General features: G+C 36.1%; 1 protein-coding gene across 1 annotated transcript; it reads left to right on the top strand.

Moving 5' to 3' along the window:
* The first annotated feature begins 3,942 nt into the window (after positions 1 to 3,942).
* On the top strand, positions 3,943 to 20,938 carry LOC130472126 (uncharacterized). Its single transcript, XM_056842573.1, has 2 exons — positions 3,943 to 4,254; positions 20,741 to 20,938. Exons 1-2 carry the CDS (start codon positions 3,943 to 3,945, stop codon positions 20,936 to 20,938), a joined length of 510 nt encoding a protein of 169 aa, XP_056698551.1.
* The last annotated feature ends 997 nt before the right edge of the window (positions 20,939 to 21,935 follow it).

Genomic DNA, 21,935 nt, shown 5'->3' with positions numbered 1-21,935 from the left:
GACTAAAGCTAAACCTTAAGATTAATGGGTAAATGACAATTTTTTCCAATACCCAATTATTCATGTAAATTTATCAAGACTCCCATTGTAGATGCAAAAGGTCAGAAATAGTAACAGCTTCATAGCCTAGGAAACCTGATGACTCACTTGAGAAGAGAGTGTTCAAAAAGGATCAAATAATTAAGAATAAAGACTGTTATCTATGTGAAATATGGAGGTTCATGGAGCTATTATCGCCCTAGTTCAGCTAGCTGGATTATAAAGTACTTGTGCAAAGTAAAAACATGTATTCAAGTATTCAATACCTCGAAACGCAAAACTGTGATGCATGGCTAGGTATTCATTACCACAAAAGAAGTCTCCTACAGACTTAAATGGATCAAAAGAAGATTCGAGGGAAGTATTATTCAAAGGAAGGTTGCACTAGCTACAATAGCAGCTCTAGTCTACAAAATTTGGCAATGCAAAGTTATTGGTTGAGTAAAGTGAATATTGTAGAGAAAATAGTAAAGGATGTTTTAGTATACTATATGTGTAGTAGGTTGTAAAGCTAGTTTATATCCCACTATTAACTCAAACCTCTTTAATTCCAATCTCCATCATTAATAAACCTGGTTAACTATGTGATTTTTATTTACAGATATTCTGATAGGTTTCAAGCAGATCAGTAGAAGGATAACTCAAATGCAGAAGGAAACTAGAAGATGAACACATGCATGAATGCAATATGTATACGCTGTATTAATCAAGTAATTCATTTTCTACATATATTCTAATCATAAAAACTAAAACTAAACTAAGCCATGCAATATAGTCCCTAGATTTAAACAAAAGAAATTATAAACATACACAGAAATGCAGTCCCCCAAATTATGGCACAGAAGGATCCAATTACAGGAAAACTAGAAACAAAATAAGTAGCAGATCATAAGATATGCAATTTGCTTCATCAAAATAAGGATTCGTACATAAAGTAAAAAAAGGTCAACATAAAAACTATCATTGGAGCACTGTACAAGGCAACGAATCAAAGGGAAGGGGAGGCACTCTCCAGAAAATTGGGAAGGCAAAGGCTTGAGCATTGCCTAGAGAAGACAACAAAAGACTATTGTGTGGTCTAGTCACCAAATTTGATTATAGAAGCAAATGCCTCTTCCTAGCACGAGAAAAGTTTGGTGCTAGGACAATAACCTATTAGTTGAGTCCTTCCTCACTTACAACAACAACAACAAAGAAAAATCATCAAGTTTCGCACTTTCACTCCCTCTATAACTAAACCGTAAAATTATTAATTGTACTCATGGAAAAATCTCGAAAACGACTCAACAAATTTAAGAAACAACACTCTCAAAAAGCTATAGTGGCAGAACCTCAACAAAACATTTACGGTTCTCAACACACATACAATCCATGGATAAAGTATTATCAGAAACTTAACAACAAGCAGCAATGCAAACTGTCAGCAGATTATTAGACACAAACAGATGTAGTATAGGTCAGAACACAACAGTACATTAGAACTGACCGCACAAATAAGCAGACCTAAGCAGGCAGACCTGATGAATACTACAGAGCCGAAGAACTCAGAATAAACAACAAATCAGAAAGCAGCAGTTGACACCCAGAACATTTCAGGTTATAAGTAGGTAAAACATTACTTAAAAAAGCAACTCAAAATATAGAGCTAAGCACAAAAGTAGAACTAAGCAGATCAAGAACATCGAAAGGTTCAAAGGAATCTTTGGCAATCTTCAAAAACGAAAATAAAAAGGTTAAAATGCACTCCGTTATCCAAAAGTTACCAAATTAAATTATAAAATCAGCATATTAAAGAAGTAGAATAGGGAATCAATTTAACTAACCTACATCAACTTCAGCATAGATACGAAACTAATTATGAGCTATAAATAACAATATTTCAGTTACAACTAATTTAAGTTCAGTCAAATATTAATTTCATATTTCTATTTCTAACTACTATTTCAAAACAATACATTTCCAAACACATACCCCCCTTTAGTGATCAATTTTCCCCTTCCATTAAGAAGAAATCACAAATCAATGATTTGAAGTACCTTTGATTCCAAGAGAAATCTGAACAAAACCAACATAAGTCAAAGCGTGCTCGATCTGCACCAGCTTATCGGAAGGGCTATTTCATAACAACATTTCAAAATCAAAAAATCAATTTCAAAATAAAAAAGTACAAAAACCCTGTTCATAATCATTGTTGTTGAAGTAGAGAGTATGATCTAGAGCATACAAAAACAGGAACATACTCATAAAATAGAATAAGGAAATCGACACTCAGTTCCTTATTTTTTTGGTTTGACTTGGAAGTAATTAATTAGTATCCTTAATTATAAAATATGTTGATTACTATAAAAGAACTTATAATTTAGTGGTCAGATAGGCTTAACATGTCATTTGAGGATAGCCAAGTGAGATTTATCAACACAAATGTGAAGAATGTGAAGACGTTTGCTTGTGGCATTAATAATGAGGTTTGTGACCCTGAAAAAGGTAAACAATGAATTTGAAGCATAATGCATTAGCATTTAGTATGACATAATTTTAGATTACGAACTCGTAAGAAACAAACTTGCCTCGTTTGCAGGTCAAATGTTTTTTCTGCTGATTTTTTTTCTTTCTCCCCACTCAAGGGAATATTAGTTCACCTTCAACAATGTTTTGTTTGTGAGTAGCATAATCTAAGAAGTACCATGAAGTAGTGCATTGTCGCTTTCGCTGCTTAGTTCTTACCCACGTACACTAAAGTTTAGAAAAGGCTCCCTATGCTGGTCCCTAATTGTTTACCTCAAACAAGTTTCTATTTCAATTCGTTGTTCCTTCTCAGGACAAACTGGAATTAATTTTTATACTAAACTGAAAATAGTTCGGCAATAGTGGAACGAGTTTCTAAAGGATGATTTAGTAGGTGCATCGTGCACAAACACCAACAAAAACCACCTAGGCCAAGCAATAAACTGCAAACTTAAACAACAACAAAAACTACGGCTAGCCTACCACAGCAACCAATTACTACACAAAATTAATAGGAGCCATGATTTCAAGCGCCGACAACCATAATAGGAGCCATGGTTTTTGGACCCGGCAGCCGCAATGGGTTCAGTGATATCGTACAGAATTAAAATCATCCAATAACCTACCAATCGATCACAAAATGGATTGATATTGCGGAATCAACAAAGAAAATATGTAACAGATGCATACAGGCACGAATAAATTTCAAAAAAAAATTCTAATTAACATAACTCCCTAGGAAACCCTAATTTAGACATCAGAACCATACACAAAAAAATCAATTGTAAGCAGTTAATTAAACAGCGTAATTGTGAAATTTAAGACCAAAATCGAAAAGATTCACCAACGAACCTTGTTTTTTTCACCAATTCAGAACGCGATTCACCAGTTATCTCCAATTGGAAGACCAATTGCCAATTTAGAAAAGCCAATTCCAATTCGTCTTGCTTCAAGAAACGATATGAAGAGGATCGAGAAGAACGAAGAAGACATAGAAGAAGAACGAAGATGATGAAAACGTATAAGGGTTTTGGGATGAAACAGAATACCGAAGAGCTAGAAATGAGGGAAACCAAAAGAGTAGCTCTGTGAAAATTTTAAGTACTTGTTCCGTAGATATTACCTTTTTTTAAAAAAAAAAACTTATTTTAGATATTAAAAAAAAACCGTTGCAATATATCATCAAAATATTGAAAAATAAAACTGTTGCAATAAAATAATCATAATATACAATTGTTGCTATAGTTTTTCTATAGCAATGTTTTTCTAAAGTTAAAGTCTACTCAAATTAATAATTATTTAACTGTTGCAATAGCTATGATATAGCAACACTGGTAAAACTATTGCATAAAAGGGTGTTGCTATAACCCTTTTTTCTTGTAGTGATCATACCAGGATATGGTTGATATTGCAGCTAATGTAGAGAGAGTGGTACTGCTTCGAGAAGCGAAGAATGTTGGGTATAAAAGGAGGAATGAAAACCAGAGTCAAGGAGGAGCAAAGAAGCCTAACCAAGGCTATCAGGGAAACCAAAGGAGGAACGATGTTGGAAACAAAGGACAAGGTTATCGTGGAAATCAGAATAATAGGACACAAGAATGTGCCAAGTGTGGGAGAAGAGGCCACATCGAGAGTGAATGCCGTGTAGGATCGAACACTTGTTTTCGATGTGGGAGCCATGATCATTACATCAGAGATTGTCCGAAGCAGGTAACTCCAACCACGAGAGGACCAGTTGTAACTAACAACGATCGTGGTCGGAACAACAACAACACAGGAGGTTCAAACCGCAACCCACCCCGACCACCGCCAGCTGGAAGAGTTTTTGTGATGAGACAGGATGAGGCAGATGAGAATGATAATGTTATCACCGGTACCTTCTCTATCCATTCTTTAGCAACCCATGTTCTTTTTGATTCTGGAGCTTCACATTCCTTTATTTCTCCATTGTTTGCAAAATATTTAAATTTGAAACCATGTTGTGACTTTCATGCTATGAGTGTTTCCCTTCCTAGTGGAGAAATTGTGAAATGTAGAACCATGTATAAGGATTGCCCTATTGTAATAGAGAAAGTTGAGTTTCGAGCAGACTTAATAGCTTTTGACCTATCTGAATTTGATGTAATCTTGGGAATGAATTGGTTGACTAAGTATGAAGCTAACCTTAATTGTTCGGGGCAAAGTGTGACCCTTAAAACGCTAGATGGAGATAGAGTTTCATTCCATAAGTTAGTAAGAAAACCAACGATTCAAATTGTCCATGCTTTGAGAGCACGTAAAATGATTGAGAGTGGTTTATCTGGTTATCTGTGTAGTGTTATTGACTTAAATACCTCTGGACCTTCCATTACCGACATACCTGTTGTTTGTGAGTACCCCCATATTTTTCTAGAAGAAATACCTAGTATGCCCCCACCAAGAGAATTAGATTTCAGCATTGAATTAATTCCAGGATCCACCCCTATTTCTAAGGCACCATATAGAATGGCACCAGCTGAGTTACAAGAATTAAAGAAACAATTAGATGAGTTACTTGAAAAAGGATATATTCGACCTAGTGTTTCACCTTGGGGAGCCCCTGTCTTGTTTGTGAAGAAAAAGGACGGAACTATGAGGTTATGCATAGATTATCGAGAGTTAAACAAGATTACTATTAAGAATAAGTATCCCTTACCCCGTATTGATGATTTGTTTGACCAACTTCGAGGTGCAAAAGTGTTTTCTAAGATTTATTTGAGGTCAGGTTACCATCAACTTCGAATTAAACCTGAGGATATTCCAAAGACAACCTTTAGAACTAGATATGGTCACTATGAGTTTGTTGTGATGCCTTTTGGGTTAACCAATGCGCTAGCTGTATTTATGGATTTAATGAACCGCATTTTCAAACCATACTTTGATAAGTTTGTAGTTGTTTTCATTGATGATATTTTGGTATATTCTAAGAGTAATGAGGAACACGAGGAGCATCTGAGAAAAGTGTTAGATATGTTGATTGAAAACCAGTTATATGCTAAGTTGTCGAAATGTGAATTCTGGCTTAAGGAAATATCATTTTTAGGTCATATTATCTCTGAGAAAGGTGTATCTGTTGATCCTGAGAAAATAAAAGCAATTGTGGAATGGTCTAGACCAACTAATGTACCCGAAGTACGGAGTTTTATGGGTTTAGCTGGATACTATCGAAGATTCGTTCAAGATTTTTCTAAGGTTGCCTTACCCATAACCCGATTAGTTAGAAAGAATACCAAATTTGTGTGGAATGATGATTGTGAGTGTGCATTTCAAGAACTTAAGAAACGTCTCACCACTGCCCCTATTCTTACCCTTCCATCTGGAACTGACGGATTTGTAATCTATAGTGATGCTTCCAAGAATGGGTTAGGATGTGTCTTGATGCAAAACGGAAAAGTTATAGCTTATGCTTCACGCCAACTCAAAGTCCATGAACAAAATTACCCTACCCATGACCTCGAACTTGCAGCTGTTGTTTTCGCCCTTAAGATTTGGAGACATTATTTGTATGGAGCTTCGTGCCAAATGTTCACCGACCATAAGAGTCTTAAATACATTTTCACCCAAAAAGAGCTCAACATGAGGCAACGTAGGTGGTTAGAACTTCTTAAAGATTATGACCTTGATATTCAATACCATCCCGGAAAGGCTAACGCTGTTGCAGATGCATTAAGTCGAAAGTTTCACTTAAATTCTATCCTAACTTTTTCCCGAGTCAACCGAGATGATCTACAAAAGATGGAAATTGAGTTTATCAAAGGAGATGCTTGCTTGAATGTGTTGGTAATGAAGCCAACTTTGATTGATGAGATTAAGGAAGTGCAATGTAAGGACTCACAATTAGGAAGAATAAGGAGTGAAGTGGAAAACGGGAAGTCACCTGGTTTTATCATTCAAGAGGATGGCACGTTAAGGTTTCAGGGAAGATTATGTGTGCCTAATGATGAGAAGTTGAAAAAGAGAATTTTAGAAGAAGCTCATAGTTCACCATACTCGATTCACCTTGGAGGAAATAAGATGTATAAGGATTTAAGGCAAGTGTATTGGTGGAGCAACATGAAGCAAGAAGTGGCAGAGTATGTGGCTAAATATTTGACATGTCAGAGAATCAAGATCGAGCATCAAAGACCAGCAAGTTTGTTGCAACCTCTGGATGTGCCAGAATGGAAATGGGATTCAGTTTCAATGGATTTTATCATAGGTTTACCAAGATCAACCAAGGGAATGAATGCTATTTGGGTCATTGTGATCGATTAACAAAGTCAGCGCATTTCTTAGCAATGAAGAGCAATTCGAGTTTAGATCAACTTGCTGAACTATATGTGAACACTATTGTGCGATTGCATGGAGTGCCTAGTTCGATTGTTTCTGATCGTGATACGAGGTATCAATCAACCTATTGGAAAGAATTGCAGAAAGCTCTTGGGACGAAACTTAACTTTAGTACTGCATTTCATCCAACGACTGATGGACAAACAGAACGCACTAACCAAATTGTTGAGGATATGTTGAGAGCATGTGTTTTGGATTTTCAAGGAACGTGGGAAAAGTTTCTACCTATGGTTGAATTTTCGTACAACAACAGTTATCAGGCCACTATTGGTATGGCACCTTACGAAGCACTTTATGGAAGGAAATGTCGAACACCATTATGTTGGAGTGATATCGATGAAGCACGTGTTACGCCCACGAAAAGAATGTAAGCAGAAGATGAACCACTTATAGGACCAGAATTGATTCAAGAAACTACTGACAAGATTCGTTTAATCCAATCAAGAATGATGGCAGGGCAAAGTAGGCAAAAGAGTTATGCAAACCAACGAAGAAGACCACTAGAGTTTGAGGTTGGAGATCACGTGTTCTTGAAAATTTCGCCAACGAAAGGAATAATGAGATTTGGTCAAACGGGAAAGTTGAGCCCAAGATACATCGGTCCATATGAGATACTAGAAAGAGTAGGTGCAGTAGCATATCGACTAGCTTTACCAACCGACTTGGAAAAGGTGCATAATGTGTTCCACGTGTCGATGTTAAGAAAATATGTTCCTGATCCTAGCCATGTGATTACGCACGAACCCTTGTTATTGCGAAACGATTTGACTTACGAGGAGAAACCAATTGAAATTCTAGAACGAAGAGAGAAACGACTTAGAAGCAAAGTAATTCCAATGGTTAAAGTCTTGTGGGCTAACCACTTGACATCTGAAGCTACATGGGAAGTCGAAGCGCAAATGAGATCGAAATATCCCCAGTTATTCGTTTAGAAACGATAAGATGTATGAATTCTAATATGTTATTTGAATGACTGTGTTATAATATTATTATTCCTCCATATTTTTATAGCAAATAAAACGATTAAGTATGAATTGTATGATTTCTATGAATGGCTAGTTCGACTGAGCTCCAGTTTCGAGGACGAAACTTTTTCTAAGGGGGTAAGGATGTAATACCCCGAAATTTAAAATTCGATTTATTAAAATTAAAAATATTTATTAACTTAATTTCGTTTTAATTAAATTACGAATAATCGAATTTCGTTATTTTAATCGTTTTTACGATTTATTTTAAAAGACGAATTTATAAACTGGAATTATTTATTTTTTTCGTTAACGCTAATTATTTATTTTTAAGGAATTATTTTAAGCAATTTCCGAAAATTAATTACAATTTCTGAATTTTTGCCAAATATTGTGAAATTAATAAAAAAAAAAAATTTTAAAAAAAAAATTCATTTTTTTGCTTGCTCTCCACGCTCAAACCAGGAAGTCAACTTCCTTCCTTCTTTCCCATAATTCAGTCCAAGTGCGGATACTTGGACCCCAAGCACAATTCCTAGCTTGTTCATCACATTTCTCATGTACAAAATCAGGATTTTTGGATGGAATTTCAACAACAAACCAAAAACAATTTCAATCTCAATCTTAATCACAATCCTTGTTTTTCTGTGATTCAATCCAACCAACCACCAACAACAACCATCTCAACCACCGTGCACCACCATCCTCACCACCACTCCACCACCCCGCATCTCCCGACAACCCAGAACCACCGAACACCACCACCCCACCACAACTCCCTCCCCTGCTCTCTCCTCCTCTCGCGTCCCCTGCCTCCTTCTTTCTTTCTCCTCTTTCGCCCCCCGCCACCACCACAACCACCACACCACCAGCACCACTCTACTCCTCCGACCACCATCAACAACCACATCCACCAAACCACCGCCCAGAACCACCCCGTCGTCCCCCCCCTCTCCCTCGCACCTTCCCCTCCCCTGTTTCCCCTGTTTCGCAAATCACCACCCCCCATCCCCTTAACTGCTCCGCCGCCGCTAAACCTGAAGGAAATAATGCCCTTGGTCCAAGTATGCATTCTATGTTAAGTTTAATAAATGCGGTTCAGTATTAATTAACAAGTTAATAATTCAGTGAGATCAAGTGAGCTGAATGCCTAGCTAGAGGCCGCTTCAGTTCAAGTGGAATTAATGATATTAATCCACAACTTACTCTTGACTGAACCCGTAGGGTCACACAAATAGTACGTAAACGGATCAAGTATTTAATGGCATTAAATACTCCATCTATGGATATTCGGAATCGACGGATCTTGGTTTCAGTGGGAGCTGAGATCGTCAAGGCAAGAAATGAATACTCCGGAAACGATGATATTGCCGGAAACGGAAATATGGATCGTATCGGAAATATAAATATTATCCAAGTCGTAGATGTTGCCGGAAACGGAACATGGTACGTATCGGAAAATATTATCGGAAATGAATTCCGGAATCGGGAATTTAATCGGAAGCGTATCGTACGAATTAGCATCGGACGAGGCCCGCTAGACGAAGGCCCAACACGAAGCCAGGCCGTCGCCCAGCGAGCCAACGCGCACCATCGCACGCCAAGCCTCGACCAGGCCCAGCGCAAGGCCAGGCCCAGCCAAGGCCTTGGGCGCGCGCGCAAGAGCACAGCAATGGGCCGTGCGCTGTGCGCCTAGCGTGGGCCGCAAGGCTTGCGCGGGTGTACGGTGCTCGTGCAATGCTTGTGCGGGAGTCCTGAAGCAATCAGGATTCGAAGTGTGATTAAATCCTAAAACTATTAGATAATGATTATTTAATTAGAGTCCTAGTAGGGTTATAATTAAATAAATTAGTATCCTAATAGGATTCCAAAACCCTTTCCATAACTCTATAAATAGGTGCCTAGGGTCACATATTTTATAGATTATTCAAGTATTCAAAGTGAGTTTTTGAGAGAAAATTCAGACACATTTCTTGACCATAAGTGCCGAAAATCTTTAGTACCTTAAGGGCGATTCTAGTTGGTCAATCTTAAGGCGGATCCGGACGTGCTGTGGACTATCTACGGAGGGACGACACTTGGAGTCCTAAAGACTTGTTCTTGTTCGGTTCGGGCGCAGCTAGGGAAGGCACGCAACAAAGAGTATGCAATTAAAACTATGCTATATGATTATGTGTAAATAATATGTATTCCTGGCTAAATGGTTTTTCCGCATGATTTATGAATTGTCATATGTATCATAACCTAACAGTGGTATCACGAGCCTCTTATTATTTTCATAATCTAAATTGCATGAACATGGTTAAATATTACAAATTTGCAAGAATTAAAAGGGGTGATTAATTTTCGTAATTGTTAATTAATTGCAAATTGCGTTTATTTAATTATACGTACGCAGTTTTTCGGCAGTTTCTTCGTTACTCATCCAAATCGAGTGATTTTTGTGTCAATTCCGCATGTAAAAGGCATTCTAAAATTTTGACAAAAAATGTATTTTTCTGCCGAACCCAGAATTCTCAAATTCGAAGCCTAACTATGACTTTTCGAAGGTTTTAGTTTTTCGAATGCAAAATTCGTAAATTTAAGATGTTAAATTAAATATTTGCGATTCTTGTTGATAAATCTTGAATTTTTGATTGACCTACTGTATATGTTTAACAAGTTTGAATGCCTAGCCTTGTTAATTATGCAATCTAATTTGTAATTATGATTAATTTGTTGAAAATTAGAATAATTTAGAATTAATTTGATTTTCATAATTAATTATAATTTAATTAGAAACCTATGATTAAAAACCACCATAAAAATTGTAAATTTATGATAAATTTTAAATTTTTATGACCTAGGCTTGAATCCATGATAATCGGAAATCAATTGAATAATAAATTTTCGATTTTTCGCCCTAAAATTATGAAATTAATATTATTTATTAATTTGTCATTAATTTTAAATATAAATTTTAAATTTTATGCGATTCGTTCATATAACTTGCACGCACAAAGCAATGGACGCTTCGTGTTACCCTTAAGGGGTGTTGTATAGTGCGGGCATGCGACGACGAGCAAGGGAGCTCGTCGCCCGTGCGGTACGAATGCAATGAGCAAGGGCATGGTGCACGAGCACAAGGCAGCAGCCCTGCCTTGTGTCGTGGGCCACGAGCTGTGGATGAATGGGCATGGGCGAAGGCAAGGCATGGCAGTCGCGTGTGGGCAGCAAGCGAGCTGCGCCACAACGCGCACTGCCTCGCGCAAAGCGCGCGCAGCCTCGCGCGCTGCGCCCAACGTTGATCGCGCGCAATTGCTCGCGCACAGCGAGCAATGGCTCGCGTGCATCAAGCGTTGGAGCGCGCGCAGCAAGCGCTGGCGAGCTCGCACAGCGAGCGATGGCTCGCATGCATCGAGCGCTGGCGCGCGCGCAACGAGCACCACTTGTGCGATGGCTTGCGATGGGAAGATGCAGCAGCTATGCGACGAGCGCATGGGCTGCGCGCACATGGCCAGCGATGGCTGTGTGCGTGTGGCCCATGGGCGTGCGATGCGTAGGGTGTTTGCATTGCGATTAGATCGTTTTGAATGTTTAATTTGAAATTTCCAGTTCACGTAATTTTAATTAATTTTAAAATTAATAATTTAAATTATTTTCTTGGATTTTAATTTTGAATATTGTAATTATAATAAATTTTATTTATTCTAATTATTTTACTAAAATTAAAATCATGAATTAATTTAAAATTCGACTGAAATCAAATTAAAAATTTTGGATTCAATTATAAATTTATATGAGCTTTAAATTTTAATTAAATTTGTATGTTTCCGGTTAGACTAGAAATACATTTTTATGTTTAAAATTAGTAAAGCATATGAATTTATTGGTTTAAGTGGGAGCGCTTTTAGTCATAAACTCTTGATTAGGTCTACAAATCCTTAAGGTTAAAACAACTTGATTAGAATTAATAAGGACTGAATAATTGGTAGATTATTGGTGCCCTTGATTAATTGCTGCAAATGTTTACGTGATGCATAATGTGTTTTACTAACCAGCTATGTGGGCCATTCATGATAATGAATGGGTGAATGGTATATATTGTATATGTACTGTTTTGCAGGTTATGAAGTGACTAGTATGGCCCAAATAGGATAGAAAATATGGTCTGCGTGCCATTAATTTGAATGTAATTGGTCTAAAGTACCAAAGTCGTTTTTCAATTCAAATATGGTCTGCGTACCATCAAATAGTTGTAATTAGTTTTAATTATAGCTTATCCTATTTGAAGAAAATGGTGCCTCCCACGGAGATTTTCAAGACGGACTTTGAAGTCAAAGCTTCAAGATGAAGTCGGGCCATACTAGATCACATTTATCTTATGCATGCTTTAAGTTATTTATTGCTTTAAATATGTCTTAATTATGCATGAGATTGTGGCTTGATTATGTTGCATGATTAAGGATTTTAGTTCACTTAAAATCTAACCAACATAGTAAGAGCCTTAAGTTCCAAACTTAAAAATTGAGTTAAAAGGTGCCATGCCAAAATATACACTTGCTTGGATATCCTTTACATCAATCTAGTAATAGTTTTCGCTCAGCGAGGTGTTACTTATTGGTCCTAAAGGGGCAAGGTACACAAATAATTGTGAGTACATGTTAGTTTTGGTGAAACTCAACGATATAAGTAAGGAGTCCTTTTATGTCGTGGCAAAATCGATAGGTTTACCTAATAAGTTCTTAGACGTACCTATCAACCAAGAATAGTTTCTAGACTATTAGCAAAAGGCTTTTGCTTACCTAAGATGTTTTAGGATTAAGTCGACAAACTGTGCTTAGTTCTTCAATGATTTTAGGATCTTGGAATCATTTTATTCACACCTGCCGGAACAATAAATTCGAATAAAATGCTAATAACTTGTTGAAATTGCATGATTGCTTTGATTTTCAAGTTATTATTCATGATAAATGTTTAGACTTTGCATGCTTCAATGTATGTTTTAATTATTGTTTATAATTAAATATCTTGCACTGCAATAAATCCTTTTAGAAAGGTAACAGTAAATTTCCTCGATTGGTAGTGAATCCAAGAACGATTCACGGAAATGAGAGAAAGTGAGCAATTTAAAATGTACGTTTCTTATAGCGACTTTTATGGTTGTTTTCGAGTATCAAAATCGAATGGCAAACCGATTGGTGCTTGTGAATTCAAAATACAATGTAGTTTTGAGATCATAAAGCATTGAGCCTAAACACTCAGCTTTACCAATGGTTAACAACCTAAAATATTTTTTCCATTTAATTCTCGAATGAGTCTAGACCCTAGACATTCGAATAGATCGATGCTTAGAGAACTTTAGAAGCTTCTGGTAAGATCATCTAGTTGAAACAGAATATTCAACATAAATTAAATAGAAAGAACCTTGTTGGAGTGACATTGGACATGTCTAACAAAATATAAAAGTCAACACTAGAGAATTCAATTCTTAAGGCTATAAGAAAGGGTACAAGAAATAGGAAAACAAAGGAACAAATGAAAGGAATTACGATTCCGTTTCTACCTATAAGTTTATGTTTAAAGAGAAGTGACCTAGCAATCAAACTTCCTTGGTATCATATACCGCTTGAGGTTCTTACTTCGGTAATAACTCAAACAATGGAAGCTAGGATACACTAATGACCTACAAGTGGGAAATGAAGCATGGCAATGCTACATTAGTTGTAGGGTCATCTAGTTTGTTTTAAGTCCTTTCAAAGGCTGGAACTTAATGGCTATTTTGTTCCATAATCAGCATACCTAAATTTCTGCTTCAAACACAGAAAGACTCGCATTCAAGAAAAACAAAAACAAATGTTTGTTTGTTTATTTGAGTGAAATGGTCAATTACGGGTTGAGTCAATATGCTTGATTAAAACAAACAACTCTTTAACAAAAAAAAACTTTACTAGGTTCAAATCCATCTCTTGATTTGAGTTCCACTAACCTTTAGCATTGTTGCTTAGACCATATCAACAAGTTAACATTCAAAAGCTCTATTTTGATGGACTTTTGAAAGTTGATTGATTTCTAGATCAATTTAAGACAACTAGTCTTACTTGTTGAAAGTAACAAAAGATATGAACTATTGTTAGAACGCCTAGACAATAGAGTTCAAAGCAAAAGAAAGATTTTGTGACTTTATTATTTCACATGGATTTGAGTGAATATAGGTTTATTTACTCAAATGTGATATAAGTTGAATCTATTTGACTAGTTCAAAGATTCAGAAGTATAAAATCCACTTGGCAAGAAATCATAAAGATCTAGGTTAGATCATGTTGATGATTACTTGAGACCAAATATGATCATCAATGATTGTGTGTTGTAATTTCACAATCTAGGTCCATAAGATATGGCATATCTTAGTTGGAATAATCGAAGTCAATTAGTACTTGATTCGATCAATGATGGATCATAAAGACTTTTCCTATAATTTCTAAAACAAAATGCTCAACTACCACCAAACTAAACCAAATTCGTCAAAGCTATTGAAAAGTAATTTCAGGATATCTTTTCAATTATATATATCTAAAGAGTTGCTAAACTCAGTGGGAGCTTAGTGTTTGTTATTCAACAAACTAAGGCCCAAGTCTAGATATATGTTTCATTGTGATGAGACACAAGGGTATTGTTTCTACCACGAATTTTTGAGAACATAATGTTTGTTTGCTCGAAATAATGTCCTTTTGGAGATTCGTTTCCAAAATGACAAGTGGGAGAAAATAAACCTCGAAAGTCTTCGAGGCGAACAACAAACATAAACGGACATTCCGGAGGCTTTTCGAAGTGCTTCAGAAAAACCGAACTTATTCTTCAAGGACTTTAGAAGTGGCTTTAAAGAATAGACATCTCTTAGAAGACTTTACAAGTGCTTCAAAGAGAATAGAATATTCAAAGGACTCTCAAAGTGCCTGTTGATATTCTATTGTTTGATGTTCTATACCCAAGTAGGCATAGAGTTCAAGTCACTGGAACTATGAGATTCTTCTATTAGATAGTAAAGAAACATAGAGTTCTGGTCAATGAAACTATGAGATTCTTCTATTAGATAGTGAAGAAACCTACAACTTGCAGTCAAACTATTATCACGTAGATTAATGAGTTTGTGACTTGTAAGAAAGCTATGACGAAACCTATATTCCCTAAAATGGTTAGAGGCCATATATAGACTCAAATATTTTAAATGGTTAGAGGCCATAAAACATACTCAATGTTTTGATGACAGAATTGAAATTTTGTTGATTTGCAAGAATAGTTTCACACCTATTGGTTGCAAGTTTGTTTTAAGGATAAAAACCATCAAACATGGAATTGTGTTCACACACAAAGCTAGATTAGTTGCTAAAGGTTACAAGCAAATTCATGGCATGGATTGTGTTGAAACCTCATGCATAATCGTAATGCTCAAGTCTATAACTCAAGCAATGATTGCATATTGGTACATATGACAATTGGATGACAAAACGTATTCCTCAATCAAATGTTGGAAGAAAACTATGTACATGGCATGTCATAGGATTTGTGGATCCAAATAAATGCTTGAAAAGGAATGCTTTAAGCAAGCAATTGGGAATTGGAACTGTATTTTAAGTGAAGCTAATAAGCATTTTAGTTTCATAAAATATACATGATTCTTATAGATGTATAAGAAGTTTAGTGGGAGTACATAAAAACTTATTTGGTCCTATGTGTATCACACACATATCTCTCTATTGTGAAATAACATTCAAATGCTAATGACTTAGATTTGAAATTATTCATCAATGATGGACCATGGCGAAACTTAGTGCATACTGGGTATTAAGATCTGGTTACAAAGATCTTATAATATTGTTTTAGATTAAGTAATGGAATTTACTAAATCAAACACGAAAGACTCCATTGGAGATATTCGACCCATATGAATAAATCTAAGTAAAGGATGTTTGAACTATGTATAAGCATTTACTAAGTTAAACATCAAAGAGTCTAAATGAGATTCTTAAAACCTATATTATATGTCAAAGAATTTAGCTGGATTCAGTATCTGCTGAAATTGAATGAGCTAAAGTTACATGAATAGAATTCAATTGGGAATCATTCTGCAAAAGAATTTATCATGTATGATATAATATGAGGATCGCCAAAAACGTATCGTATGACTTTAGGCATGACGAACATATACCAATCTCTATTGATCTAAGTGAAGATCAACTAGATTGAGATCAAGAACACTTATGGTACTTGAAAAGGTACATAGGAATAGTTCTTGATTCAAGGAAATAAAGATATGCTAAATATTGATGCTACACGCATAAACACTGGCAAAGGATCAAGCAAGACCCTTTGGAGTTAACCATTGATAAGGACGAGCTATAGAGCATCGTGTTTTGAAATGGCAACATGGATTGGAGACCATGAGTTGTTGCGTGGGAAATTAAATATTAATTTCTATGTTCTAAGATACAACTGGAAAGTCTTCCACATATCTGTGAACTGCTTGGATAAGTAAATCCAAACAAAGCATCACTAGCAACCTAAACAGTTGAAGCAAAAGTACTTATTGCCTAAGAAGCAATAAAACAGGGTTGTTTGTTTATGTTAAAGAGTTCTTCACTAAACTTGGGTAGATCATATGTCTTCTGACTTGATGGTTCTTCATTGCAAGATGCGTAGAACTACTCTTGTAGCTAGAAGGAATAGATCACAAAATAAACACACTCAAAAGATCTTATCATCATATCTCGAAGAACATTCGATGAAAGGATATTAAGATTGGCAAAGCATGATAACTAAACCTATGCAACAAGTGAGAAACAACACTCACATTGTGGCACTGGAAATCAAGCATAGCTTTGAATTCCATGAAATGTTTTAAAGATGGGTTCGAGGCCCATGGTTGTAAAACATTGGGGTTGAACATTTATCATATATGAAATGAATTTTCATATTCCATTTAATCTTGGTTTAGTATTAAATGATGAGTCCCTTCAATTTGACAAAATATTCAAGATAGACTGTCAGGACCAGTCCTGTGACTAAGAAATGTCTATCAAGTGAACTTGAATGTCAAAGGTTGAAAATGGTCCCTGGTCGGAGTTTTCTATAAAATTGGACGCATAGAAAACGTTAGACGATTAGAATGCAAGATGACTAGTAGTTCTGTTTCTTGAACTATGTGGACATGGCAATGTCATAATCATTTGCATAGATACTTACTTTGGGAAGACTAGTATCGGACAAGACCTATGAAACTTTACTGTAAGAGATGAAAATCTGTCATAAGTAAATTTCATTAAAATTATTAGACACTAAATCCTCAATACCTGAGTGATTTGAGATTACTTGTTTGAGAACTGGTTGCTTTGACGTTGACCAACCGTCGCACCGTAAAAGGAGGCTATAAAGGCAACGCTCAGGTAATCACCTATCAAACGAAGTCTAATCTCAAGATCGCAAGATTGGGATTGTCCTCCCATAAATCGGGATGAGATGCTTAAAAGTTGTACAAGGCCACTCGGAGAGCTAGAAACTGTGAAATGCATGGCCGTGCTCGGATGAATCATAGGCTATGATTATCTGTTTATTTGATCAGTTGAACTCTGAAACCGAGAAACACCTCTGGACATAATAAGGATGACAACTCTTACCTTATGTTCAAGAGCAAGCATCGAGCGACAAAGAAATTAGGAAATGCACACTTGTCCCTAAGGACAAGTGGGAGACTGAAGGAAATAATGCCCTTGGTCCAAGTATGCATTCTATGTTAAGTCTAATAAATGCGGTTCAGTATTAATTAACAAGTTAATAATTCAGTGAGATCAAGTGAGCTGAATGCCTAGCTAGAGGCCGCTTCAGTTCAAGTGGAATTAATGATATTAATCCACAGCTTACTCTTGACTGAACCCGTAGGGTCACACAAATAGTACGTAAACGGATCAAGTATTTAATGGCATTAAATACTCCATCTATGGATATTCGGAATCGACGGATCTTGGTTTCAGTGGGAGCTGAGATCGTCACAGGCAAGAAATGAATACTCCGGAAACGATGATATTGCCGGAAACAGAAATATGGATCGTATCGGAAATATAAATATTATCCAAGTCGTAGATGTTGCCGGAAACGGAAACATGGTACGTATCGGAAAATATTATCGGAAATGAATTCCGGAATCGGGAATTTAATCGGAAGCGTATCGTACGAATTAGCATCGGACGAGGCCCGCTAGACGAAGGCCCAGCACGAAGCCAGGCCGTCGCCCAGCGAGCCAACGCGCACCATCGCACGCCAAGCCTCGACCAGGCCCAGCGCAAGGCCAGGCCCAGCCAAGGCCTTGGGCGCGCGCGCAAGAGCACAGCAATGGGCCGTGCGCTGTGCGCCTAGCGTGGGCCGCAAGGCTTGCGCGGGTGTACGGTGCTCGTGCAATGCTTGTGCGGGAGTCCTGAAGCAATCAGGATTCGAAGTGTGATTAAATCCTAAAACTATTAGATAATGATTATTTAATTAGAGTCCTAGTAGGGTTATAATTAAATAAATTAGTATCCTAATAGGATTCCAAAACCCTTTCCATAACTCTATAAATAGGTGCCTAGGGTCACATATTTTATAGATTATTCAAGTATTCAAAGTGAGTTTTTGTGAGAAAATTCAGACACATTTCTTGACCATAAGTGCCGAAAATCTTTAGTACCTTAAGGGCGATTCTAGTTGGTCAATCTTAAGGCGGATCCGGATGTGCTGTGGACTATCTACGGAGGGACGACACTTGGAGTCCTAAAGACTTGTTCTTGTTCGGTTCGGGCGCAGCTAGGGAAGGCACGCAACAAAGAGTATGCATCTAAAACTATGCTATATGATTATGTGTAAATAATATGTATTCCTGGCTAAATGGTTTTTCCGCATGATTTATGAATTGTCATATGTATCATAACCTAACAAAACCACCTCCACCATCGCCGTCGAAATCCCCGGCGAAGCCCAGCCCAGCCCAGCCTCCACACTCTCTTCTTCTCTTCCTCCCTTCTTGCTCCCCTGTTCGTGCCTCCATTCGAAAGAAAAAAAAAGAAGGAAATCAGTTTCATTTGAAACCTGATTTAATCCTCCCTCAAACCTAAATTCAGATTGGGCCATTTTATAATTTGGGCTTTTCGGGTGAGTTAAGCCTGGTTTATAATTTTCAGAATCTGATTTATCAATTCTTAGGATTTAATAATTTTTGTAAAATGTATAGTTACTAATAAAATTGTTTATTATTTTTCAGGTTTTATTATCGATTTTATGAGAATAGGATTCTAGTGTTATTTATCCAAAATGAAATTTAAACAATACTTTCATAAAAAAATTGATTTAAAAACTTATATGTATTTTGATTAAAAATCCGAGTAACAATAATAATATTTCGTTAAATTTCGAAATTTATATTTTTATTAAAACTCGTTATTTATAAAATTCATTACTTATAAAATTTATGATTTTATAAAATATTGATTTTTAATTATATTATCGATTTAACTAAAATAAGTTACTAAATGGATTTATCAAGGACAAAATTTAAATAAGATTTTCATGTAAATTAATTAAGTAAAATATATATATTTCGATTGAAATTTCAATTAATTATGTTCTTCACTAAAATTGGCGTTTAATTATATTTTCATTAAAACTATGAAATTATATATATATTTTTTAACATTATTGGTTAATTATAAAGTTTCGAAATTATTAAGTTAAATTATTTATCATTTGGGTACTAATTCAATTATTTAATATTTTTGTAAAGAAATTGGACTCGGAGCTCAGGACGAACGAACCAACGAAAGTCCTTAGCAAAGTCGTGGAAGTGAGGTAACGGCTATTGCTAGTACCCGCAATCCCCTTATAAATATGATTTATGAAATTATGACGTAATGATTGAATTTATGAATTAAATGTTTTGATGTGTTTTCTGGATTGTGGGATGAGATATGATTCGTTTGAATTGTTTATTATAATATGATTTGATTGAGTTTTCTCATAAAATTATGTTTATGCAATGCTTTGAAAGAAATGATATGTTTATTGATCCCAGGATCAAAATGATGTTTTATGAGCTAAATGAGTTATGTTATTTCGAATTGAAATACAAGCCAAGGCTTGGTAAAATTACATACAACATGATAAATGAAAGTGAAAGACCTGGTTTGTCTGGCGGTATATAAACTACCATCTTCCACCCATGGATTACGAGCCCAGGCTCCCATGGTTTATGAGCCCAGTCTCAAGGCCCAGGCCCATGATATGATGATGAGCCTAGGCTCAGGGCCCAGGCCCAGTGGAGAATTCCTTCACGGTTCGTACTTGCCGACAACTAGCATGTTAAATTGCAAAGTTTATGAATGAATTGAATATGATGCTTTATTAAATGTTTTACTTATTCTATTCTCCTTGTGTTATTAAATAAAATGAATTGAAATGAATTTACGCTGCTAGAATAGTTCGTTACTGAGTCTTCGGCTCACCGTTTTGTTTTCCGTTTTAGGTACTGCGGGGGATGATGGACACGAGTAGTGGCGAGGAGTTTCACTTTAATATTATCCACCTAGTTTATGTTTACGGTTCTAATAGTTTAAAAATTTTAATTAAAGACTTTTAGTAAGTTATGTACTTTCATTTTGGTAATATAAAGGATTATTATATTTATTTTGGAGTATTTAAAGGCTTATGATTGATGGTTGCCTTGTAATTTCCGAAAAGGATGTTACGACAGGTAATGTCCCGACCAATTAGGTTAATTCCGCTGCTAATTATTCTTTAATTATTGAATTAGAGGTCGGGGCGTTACATCTCGTGTTGTTCTCCTCTTTTAATTTAGGTGTTTTCGATTTTTGATTATCTGACAGGAGGAGGAGGCTTTGCCTCGTCACAACGGCCGCCGATGCATTATACATGGTGCTACTGGTGGTTACTCGAATAGAGCGAAGGGAAGATGCGAGGCGAACAAAGGAAGCTTCTTAGTCTCGCTAGGGTTTCGTAGCTGGAGGGAAGGGCTATTTGTTGTGGCCGTTGATGATGTCGCTGGTGTTTTAATTTCATTTTAGTTTTAGTTAAGAATTGTAATGTTTTAGGGGGTGTTTGGTTTGGCCTTTCAGAATGGATTGGAATGGGGTTAGAATCTATTCCTTCCCTATTATTGTTTGGTTGAGACACTTTGGTATGGAACCTCATACCAAAGGGGTTTTAACTCTATCTCAACCCCGTGGAATCCTATACCCACCTTACCCCCTAGGATTCATAATCCATTCCACCAAGATACAAACCCTAATCATAAAAAAACATATAACCACCATCACCGGTCTGACCTTTCTCCTTCTCCGGCGACGTGAGGGACGACAATTATTTTAGAACGACGAAATGTATTCTCTTTCATTTGTTGGCTATATGGATTTGGGTTGCTGTAATTGAATTGTTATCGGTGGAGTAAACTGAGATTGAATCTCGCTGGTATTTCCCATTTTCTTAGGCTTGAATTTCATCTGCGATCTGATATCCAATTTTGCCTTTTCTTTTTTGCGATCTGACATCCATGAAGTTCCAAAGCAAGATTTTGTTAATTTTGATTTATAAACGGTAGTCTGACAATCCAACTTTTTTTGCTTTTCTATTTTTTTTTTCTTTTTAAATTTTGAGATTTTTAATTTTAATTATGGATTTTTAACCTATACACTTATATAGATTTTATTAATTTTGATGTATACTGTAAAAATTAGCAATTTGTTATGCTTGGATAGTTGGATGGTTAGTATTCCACTCCAAAAGTAAACCAAACATCATAAATTGGATATAGAATTCATTCCAAGAGTAAACCAAACAACTTCAAACTGGTATTGGAATTTGAACCCATACCCCCATGGTATGAGATTCCATACCATTCCATTCCAACTTAATGAACCAAACGACCCCTTAGTTATGAATAATTTGGATTTAGTTAAAAAATAAAATGTTTTACTTATACGTAGTATTGGTTTGCATTTAAGTAATTTTTAGTTTAGTTATATTTTTCTTATATTTAGTTAAGAATAATTATGTTTTAGTTTT

This window comes from Spinacia oleracea, chromosome 4, assembly GCF_020520425.1.
Source record: "Spinacia oleracea cultivar Varoflay chromosome 4, BTI_SOV_V1, whole genome shotgun sequence".
Taxonomy (NCBI): domain Eukaryota; kingdom Viridiplantae; phylum Streptophyta; class Magnoliopsida; order Caryophyllales; family Amaranthaceae; genus Spinacia; species Spinacia oleracea.
This window is presented reverse-complemented; position numbering and strand designations above follow the sequence as displayed.